At 34.5% G+C, this 9990-nt stretch overlaps 1 protein-coding gene across 3 annotated transcripts in view; it reads left to right on the forward strand.

The window, feature by feature from the left end:
* Positions 1–8993, forward strand: part of PRELID3A (PRELI domain containing 3A) — a 32710-nt gene extending 23717 nt beyond the window's left edge. For all 3 annotated transcript variants that reach the window (XR_007949362.1, XM_051970487.1, XM_051970486.1), the window contains one exon: positions 5429–8993. Coding sequence is in view for 1 of the 3 variants with exons in the window: in XM_051970486.1 (XP_051826446.1) it covers positions 5429–5500 (72 nt within the window). In the remaining 2 variants the exon portion in view is untranslated. The remainder of the gene's footprint in view (positions 1–5428) is intronic.
* Positions 8994–9990: the final 997 nt, after the last annotated feature.

Raw genomic sequence — 9990 nt, forward strand, 5'->3', positions numbered from 1 at the left:
GGTCACACAGCTAGAAAGTGGTAAGTGTCTGAGACAGATTTGAACTCAGGTCCTCCTGACTTCAGGGCTGGTGCTCTGTCCACTGCGCCATCTTGTTGCCCCTCAAGATTTTATATCTAGATAAAAAACATATCAATTCATTTTTCTGTAGTTTCTAGTAAAAGCAATTTATTCTCTGAAAGTTGTCTTTGATGCTTACTTTCAATAATTACTTTCTTATTTTATTTTTTAAGTTAATCTTTTTTTTTTTTTTACTATTATATCTTTCTATTTACAAAACATATGCATGGGTAATTTTTCAACATTGACCCTTGCAAAACCTTTTGTTCCAAATTTTCCTCTCCTCCCTCTCTCCTGCCTTAGATGGCAGGTAGTCCAATACATGTTAAATATGTTTAATTATATGTAAAATCCAATATATGTTTACATATTTATACAATTATCTTGCTGCACAAGAAAAATTGGATCTAGAAAGAAAAAGAAAAAAACCCTGAAAAAGAAAACAAAAATATAAGCAAACAACAACAGAAAGGGTGAAAAATGCTATGTTGTGGTCCACACTAAGTTCCCATAGTCCTCTCTCTGCATGTATATGGTTCTCTTAAAATTGCACAAGCGGAACTGGTTTGAATCAACTCATTGATGAAGAGAGCCATGTCCATCAGAATTGATTATTGTATAGTCTTGTTGCCATGTATAATGATCTCCTGATTCTGCTCATTTCACTCTGCATCAGTTCATGTAGGTCTCTCCAGGTCTCTCTGAAATCTTCCTATTGGTCATTTCTTACAGAACAATAATATTCCATAACATTCATATATCACAAAGGTATATGTTAGGATTCTACAAGGTGCTAAGTAAGTGGAATTGAGAAGACAATGGTTAAATCTAGTTTAGCATTGATTTAATCCTACAACAAATAATGGTTTCCTAGTGAAATAATGATTAATGTATACTCAGTGTACAGCATATAATCAAGAAGCTCTCAGGACCAGATACAGAAGTACATTAGAAGCTCTCAGAGCCTCAGCCAAGATTCAGTCAAGGAGATTTTCAAGCCAGACAAAGCAGCTTAAACTCTCGGAACCAAGACTACAGAAGGCCTCTAAGAAAAACTAGCCGAGCCCCAAGTGAAGGAGATAAGACTTTGAAGGAGACAATAAAGGATTTGGACTTTAACACCTGGCTGCGTTCGGGGTGATTATTCAGAACTGAAAGGAAGGATGCTCCCAGAAGCCCCCCAAGAAACCTGCTCCCAGAGAACATTATAATTTAGAGAAGAACATGACACAATTTATTCAGCCATTCTTCCATTGATGGGCATCCACTCAATTTCCAGTTTCTTTTCTCTTTCTTTCTTTCTTTTTTTTTATTTTGAAAAAAAATTTCGTTACATTATCCCTTGCATTCACTTCTGTTCCGACTTTTTTCCTCTCTCCCCGAGATGGCAAGCAGTCCTATACATGTTAAATATGTCACAGTATATCCTAGATACAATATATGTGTGCAGAACCGAACAGTTCTCTTGTTGCACATATGTTCTTCTAATCAGTAACTACTTTTTAAAATTTATATAACAATTAATTCTAAAAATTATAAGTTGATGAAGGGAAATATTTCATTTTAGTTAAAATTTGAAGGTTTACATACTTTAGCTTGTAACATTCATTTTAGGTCATTGGAGTAAAATTTCAGCAATAAAGAAACTTGTCTGGTCTCCTAACATGAATTGATATGGCCAACATTTCCTTTACTTTTAGCTCTGTGGTAGCCACAGTTTCTTTTTAATGACCAATAGACATTTACAATTTTCTTAAATTTTCACATATTAGTTAAATTTGCTGCCAACTGCTTTTTTAGTCACAGATTAATAATAAATAATGAGGGGCAGCAAAGTGATAGTGGTTGATAGAGTGCTGGCTTTGGAGATAGTGACCCTGGTCAAGTCACTTGACCCTGTTTGCCTCGGTTTCCTCATCTGTAAAATGAGCTGGAAAAGGAAATGGCAAACCACTATAGTATCTTTTCCCAGAAAACCCCAAATGAAATCATGAGGAGTTAGACATGACTGAAAACTACTGAACAACAAATGGAAACTGAAATAGCAGTTAGTTTGTTAATGGTTTTTTTTTTTTTTTTTTGGTAGACTTTTTTCCACTAAGTAGTTTGTGCTATCTCAGCACAATGGCTTGGGAACAAAATAGTTTTCTGCTTCTTAGATGGACTGATACTCTCACATTCCTGCCCTGCGGCTTTACACCTGTAATAACCTTCAGAGTCACATTCTCTATGATTGCCAAGCTTTCTAGGACTTATTTATTCAGCATGTGTATGCACATTGTTCCATCAGTTAACAAATAGAAGCTATGTGGTTTCCAGACTTAGTTTATTAAGTTGTTGCTTATGTTTGACAAAGAACACCACCTTGAAACCAACTTTGAGCTCTTCTAATATTTACAGAAAAAAATGTGTTAAATGCATTAAATTACCATGCTTGCTTATGAATTTGTATGCTCAGAGTACATAAACTCAGTCATTAAATTTGCTCATTAAATAGAATTAAGTGGCCATATTTTACACTAAGAAATCTCCCAAAGTGAGCAAAATTGTGAAGGATCTCAGAAGCTATCTTTTCATGCAATGTCTGATGCATAGTAAGCACTTATTAATTGCTTGGTGGCTGACTAGAAGATTTCTAAAAGTACTTTCCAGCTTTGCCACTGAGTGGCAAATATATATATATATAAATATATATCTTTCAAATTGTGCCATTATTTTGGTTTTAGTCTTGCTCTTATTTTTTATAATACTTGTCTTTATACATGGGCTTACCCTTTTTTTTTCATTCCTCTTTTGGAATCTTACTGAAACACTGAATTCTTTTCATGCATTACAACCAAATTCCCCTTGTGATTTATTCTCCACCCCCCACCCACTCCCCACACCCACAACCTAAATCTGGAGCTTCTTCATCTTTGCTGAGCTCCAGTATGGTACTGATTTTTACACTGGCTCCTTTCACTTGCAATCCTTTTGTACACATTATTCTCTGTTTCTTTTTATGTTCAATCCTATTCAGTTTTAGAGAAAATAACAAGATATTATCCAAAACCAACTGAAAAGTCACTGTGTTAAAACTAGATTTCTGATGCAAATGTGAAGGTGTTGTTAGGTATAATAAAGAAAAATAAAGAAAAAAAGAAAATCCCTTAGAGATTTGTGGACAATCAGACTCACAAATCAGAAGGTGACCCAAATCCTCCTTTGGATGGGATTTGTTAATGTTGTCTTTCTTGAAGACTGGCTAACAAGACAATGTGGTGGGGAAAAGAACAGACATTTATTGAGTACCTACACTATATTAAAATGCTTTATAAATATCTCATTTGATCCTCACAACAATACTGTGAATAGTGAATAAGCATTTATTAAGTGCTTCTATGTGTTAGACATTATGCTAAGTAAATAGTTTACAAATGCTATCTCATTTGATTGTTACAATAATAGTGCGAGGTAGATGTTATTATTACTTCCATTTTACAGTTGAGGAAACTGAGGCAGACAGGTCAAGTGACTTTCCTGGGGTCACATAGCTAACAAGGTATGAGTCTGGCTTTGAACTTAGATCTTCCTGACTCCAGGCCTAGGACTATCTACATTGAGCCAATTGTATATATAAAAATTATAATGTTTCACAATAATCCTAAAATTCCTCCCTTTTACCTCCCATTTGAGGTTATGTAGATCCTTGCAAGCAAGCAAGTTGCTAATGAGCAGCAATTTATAATTCCCAGGAAATATTATAGCAGCAACTGCTGGTAACTGATAAGTTAGTCAGTCAAACAAGATTTTATTAAGTACCTTCTGTAAGCCAGGAATGACACTGGGTACTAAGAAACAAAGACAAAAATCAAACAGTATGTGCCCTCAAGGAGCCTGTATCATATTTTAGTTTGATTTTTAGAACTTACTATGCCTCTCCTATTTCATAATTATTTCAAAGAAGTCCTTTTTCAAAAAAAAATATCCTTAGTAATTAGCAATGCTTTTGAGTTAAAGTGGCTCAAAAAAGTTAGGGATAGTAATATTTTCTGTTGGAAATATTTTTCAAGTATTGATTTATCTTCTAAATGTGCTTCAAACCTAAATGGTTGGGACATCCTGGTTATTTCTAAAATATGTTCATTTTAAAAAATTGATAAGTGGAGGAATCAATACTTTGCTTTTCTTTTAATACTGAAGTAACTGACAAATGTTCATTCGATAGTTGTGTATTTAATTTATTCATACATGTGTATTTTTGTCAGGGCAGTGGGTCTATAGCAGATTCTAAGCCCTTGTGCTATGGACTTTTTAATTGTTCTTTTAAAAGATTTGGATATATTTATGTAAACATTCTTTCCACTAACTCTTTCCTATGGTAGTAACTCTTTTTACTTATTAAATACTTTTCCTGTAATACTGTTCAAAATCCTATTGTCAGTGTTTGAAAAACAGGTTTAATTATAGAAGCAGCATGACATTGGAAAGAACCTTGAACTTTGATTGATGAGACCTGGTTAAAGAATTGGTTTTGCCATTTACTTGGGCATGTCATTTCACTTCTTGGGGGCGAATTATCATTAGCACTTTGAAACTTTAATATCCTATGAATGGATTATCATTTTCTTTATATAGCCATTATAAGCAGAAATGCAGATTTTTGTATAGCAAATTAATGAAATTATGAACAAAGAATGAATATTGCTGTATACTCTACCATTTGTAAAGTGAACACTATGCTAGGAACTTTATAATTATTAACTTATTTCATCCTCATAACAACCCTGTGAGATAGGTGCTATTATTATTGCCATTTTACAGATGAGGAAACTGAGACAAACAAAAGTTAAGTGCCTTCCCTAAGATGACAAAGTTAGTAAGTGCTTTATTATAGCCAGCATTTATATAGTACTTTAAGGTCTGCAAAGCCTTTTGCATGTGTTATCTCATTTGATCCCTTATAACAATCTTGTGAAATTGATGCTGTTATTATCTCTATTTTACAGATGAGAAAATTGAGGCTAAGAGAAGTTGCTCAGAATCACTGTTAGGAATTGTTTGAGATAGAATTCAAACAATGGTCTCTTTTGATTCTAAGTCCTGACTCTATGAATGTATCCTTCTGATCAATCTAGATAACATTAATAATGAAGTTTTACAATTATTGTTTATGCTGCCATTGCCTTAATGTTTCATAGCTTTTCTTAGCAATATGAAGAAGAGATTTATTGATTGATCCCAGAGAACTTCATTTATTGAAAATCTTTTTGGCAGAAGTATTAGAATAGAGGCTTAATGGAAGAAATATTGATTAGTAGTGCCATTTGTTTAACTTTGGGGATTTCATCTATTGGCAAGTTATTCATCACTCTCTTTTATCTGACAGGGTCGAGATGCCTTGGAATGGGTGATCAGCAGACTTAATACAGAATTTGAGGAACTAGCAGCAGCACCTTGACAAAGCATGCAACAAAGCAAAAACGGCAACAGCCTCAAGATGTCAAGACAATGAAGACGTGCAGAAATCTACTTAGGCAAGGGTGTATTTTTCCCTACTTAGTGCCATCTTGGACTGATATGCAATTTGGGGCTCTGCTTGGTTCATCAGACCTTCAGTTATTAATAGACACCTAGAAAATAATTATGAGTTGAATTAGGAAATTAATCATAAAGGAAGCTGTGAATTAACCATATGAATGAATATAGTGGAGACTGCAAGGAGGGTCATTTTATTTTCTGAGAAAAGGTAACTTTTTTTCACCAAATGAGTAAATATAAATCTTTAACTTCCTCTCCCCACCTTCACCCCCCGCCCAGGGTAGAAATAATATTAAATTGGAATTAAGATTTCAAAAATTGTGACCAAAAAAGACATATTCTCTGTGAATCCCCAAATTAGAATTTCCTCACATTGTAAAACAATACTTCCTTAAAGTCTCTGCTTAAATCTTTGAAGTTCACTGCAATAATAGACTGAAATATTTCCTTTGATCAAAGGAGAAAAAAATTATTTTCTTGGATGAGAACAGGGGTTTTTAACTTTATTGCTCACAGATTTTTTTGGCAGTCTGTTGAAGCTTATAGAGCCCTTCTCAGAAAAATGTTTTTAATGCATCAAATAAAATATTTAAGATTACAAAGGAAACCAATTATTTTGAAATACATTTTTAAAAAAACAACTTTTTAAAAAGTTTTCCAATTAAGAATACTTGGAGCATTGACAAAGCACAACTGAATATTGCTGCAGATGGGGTATATTATTGTAAGGTCTTGGCACTCCTCAGAAAGCACATATCTACCTGTCAGTATTTACTGTCCTTCCATATCCTGCATCCATGTTACACATACAACAAATTTAGAGGGAATTTGAGAAACAGAATTATATAATTAATAACTTGAATAACAAATCCTTATTTTAAACTAATATTTGGAAATGGTAATGGGGATATATCTTCCTAATCTATGTTTATTGTTAACTAATAAAATCAACTAAATTGTTTGAGGTACTTTAAGGAGAAATAACTATTTTGCTAGGATATTCTTTGCTTTAGGTATATGATGTATTTTCTCTTTGTCTTCATCAGTTTTTCTGTCTCTGTTTCTATTTGCCTCTGCTCGTTTGTCTGTCTTTCTTAAAAAAAAAAAAAAAAAAAGACCAAGTTTCCCCATCTGTCTCACTGGAATTTCAGGAGTTCTCAAGGGCCACTGCAGATTGGCCTGGGAACTTTGATCTGCTCTTTTTCCAATCTGGGTCATGTTGCCTTTCTTTTTGTTGTTGTTTGGTTGTTTCAGCTGTGTCTGAGTCTTTGAAATCCTATTTGGAGTTTTCTTGGTAAAAATACTGGAATGGTTTTCCATTTCCTTCTCCAACTCATTTTACAGATGAGAAAACCGAGGCAAACTGGGTTAGGTGACGTGTCCAGGGTCACGTTGCTAGGAAATGTCTGAGGCCAGATTTGGGCTCACGGTTTTCCTGATTTCAGAGTTAGTGCTCTATCTGCTGTGCCGCATGGCTTCTTTCAAGGCAACCTAATAACTCCATGTTTTTGAAGGCTTATCATATCAATAACAAATTTAGGGTAGATACTCAGCAGACATGGTCTGCTGCCAGCTTCAGCCTTCCTGTTGGCTGGGATCACAGGCATGTGTCACCATGTTTGGTGCCATGTGTATTTTTTTCCACAACACATATCTGCCTGAGGTGCATAGGGTTCCCTCTCCCCCAAGTCTCCCCCCTCCCAACATAGAACACAGAAATATGTTTCAAAAACACAGAAGTGGGGCAGCTAGGTGGTGCGGTGGATAGAGCACCAGCCCTGAAGTCAGGAGGACCTGAGTTCAAATCTGATCTCAGACACTTAACACTTCCTGGCTGTCTCACCCTGGGCAAGTCACTTAACCCCAATTGCCTCAGCAAAAACAAACCAAAACAACATAGAAGTGATTTTGCTGGACCTGGTCAGGTGGATGAAGGGTTTTAATCCTGTCATAGATGATTATTACCTCTGATCCTGCCTTATTTGTAAGATGATAATAATGATAGCATCTACCTCATTGCCTGTTGCAAGGATTACATGAGATTTCCCGTGTGTGTGTGTGTGTGTGTGTGTGTGTATGTATACATATAATACCTGTGTATATGTGTGTGTGTGTTTTGTAAGCCTTAAAGTATTATGTATGTATACTAATACTATATTGTTATCATTATTCCATCTATTACACCTAATTTTGCTGTCTAGGACCAAACAGAACAAATCTAATTCTTTTTCTTCATGACAGTCCTTGAAACACATGGAGAAACAGTCATGGCTTCATTTAAGTCTTCCTGTCCCTAGGATAACAATCCCAGATCTATCAAGCAAACCCTCTCATGGCATGTGTGAATGAGTATGTGTACATACACACATATTTGTGCTCTTCCATATGATCAAAGTTTATCAAAGTCATTTTGAAAATGTACAGTCTCAAATGTAACAGTATTCCAGATGTGTTTGGGCCAGAGCCATTATATTCCTAGTCCTGGTACCTGTGTCTTTTTTCTTTATTTTTTTGGCATGAATGGAAGAAGACTTTATCACATTTCTTGGAAGAAGCGGACTCTTTACTCAGGGGGCACAAATGCAATTTACAGAATCCAGAACCAGCAGTTATATTCCATAATCACATCCTGCCTCCTCATCTCCTCAGAATTTCAATTTAAGGGAATCTTTCCAAAATCTAATATTGCATGACACTTCTCTTACATATCAAGAAGAAAATGTTTCCATGTTCCCCCTCTCCTTGACATATTATCATATATTCAAAAATGCTGGGTGTCTCCTTCTTAAAGGAGAAGAAGCTAATATGCATGAGGCTTATTTATTTAGCATGCTCAGTTGAAAATTTTGCTTGCCCAGGTTATAAATCCAGATCATTTGACTTGTGCCTTTTTTAATGTGACATATGATTACATTAACTTTCTTGGCTACCACATCACACTGTTGATACATTTTGACTTTGTAGTCTGCTAAAAACTCTAGATCTTTTTCTGATAAATTTTTATCTTACTCATAATTCCCCTTTCTTATACTTGTGAATTTAGCTTTCTTTCTCTTTCTTTCTTCCTTCCTTCTTTCCATTCCCTTCTTCCTTCTTTCCTTTCTCCTTCCTCCCTCCTTTCTTCTTTTCTCTCTCTCTCCCCTTCCTTTCTCCCTCCCTCCTTCCTTTTTTTTCCTTTCTTTCCCTATGTACAAGTCTATACCTTTGTCTTTATTGATTTTATCTTTTTAGATTAAGAGATTCAGCCCAAAGTTTCAAACTGCCAAGATTTTGGGGGATCCTAAATCTCTAATTCAATGTGTTATCCTTCTCGGGTTTTTGTTACCTTAAAATTTCATAAGGTTTCCATTTATGCCTGTATGTCAATCAGTGATAAAAATGCAAATCCATAATAAAAAAAAAATCCACTCACAGATAGATCTCAGTGCCTTCCATTTCAGTAGAGACTTCTTCCTGAGGTTCATTTGAACCATTGTGACTACTCTTTGGGAATTTCTATATATAGCACTTACAAGAAGTATACAAGAAATTGAATGTTAATTTTGCTGTCTAAAAGTTATGATTAAGTGGAGAAACAGAAAAGACAAAGAACAATTTTAAAATTACAACATAGGAATTGTGATGAATTAGAATTTAAACTAAGTACATAAATGTTAAGGAGCTCCTAAGGAGGTGAAATATGGAAAGCTGAGACCAAGATGAGCTGAATTTTATGCCAGGCATTGAGAAAGAGGGTCAGATATATATTAGCATAAGGGAAGGCATTCATAACCCAATGTAAAAATATCCCTTCATTCTAGCAAATCATTCTTAAGTTCCTAATTGAAAGTTTTTTCTATTGGTGGTATTTTTTTAATGCCATGTTTTTTAGTTATTGAAAACCAAAGAAGAGTTGATCATATTTATATAGTCCAGAGCTAAACTTAGGATACTAAAAACTAATATTGTGCTATGACTTGAATATGAACTACAGCTGCTGAAATCTTTCATATAATTTTCTTTATGCAAATATTTTTGAATTCCAATTAGGAGTGAATTTAATTTTATTTGGAATCCCATTTGAACCTTATTGGCCATATTGAAACCTAAGACCACCAAAATTTCTCTTGGAGGGTAACTCACCTTAAAATAGAAGACTGTCAATAAAAAGTTATTATAAAATTAAAAATAAAAAAATAAAATAGAAGAGATATCAATGTTGGGGGAACTACTACAGAATTTTGAATTTTGAAATTTGAAAGTCCTTTGTGGGGATTGTTTGAATTATTCTACTTTAGAAGCAGTTAAAACATTTAGTAATTTTGGAATTCTATTTCATTTCCTTGGGGATAGTAGTGGTGGCAGTGGCAGCAGCAGCCATGACTAGATAGAAAGTAGGGATATTGGTGGCCAGAACCCTGACTCCCCAAT

The sequence above is a fragment of the Antechinus flavipes genome, chromosome 1, assembly GCF_016432865.1.
Source record: "Antechinus flavipes isolate AdamAnt ecotype Samford, QLD, Australia chromosome 1, AdamAnt_v2, whole genome shotgun sequence".
NCBI lineage: Eukaryota > Metazoa > Chordata > Mammalia > Dasyuromorphia > Dasyuridae > Antechinus > Antechinus flavipes.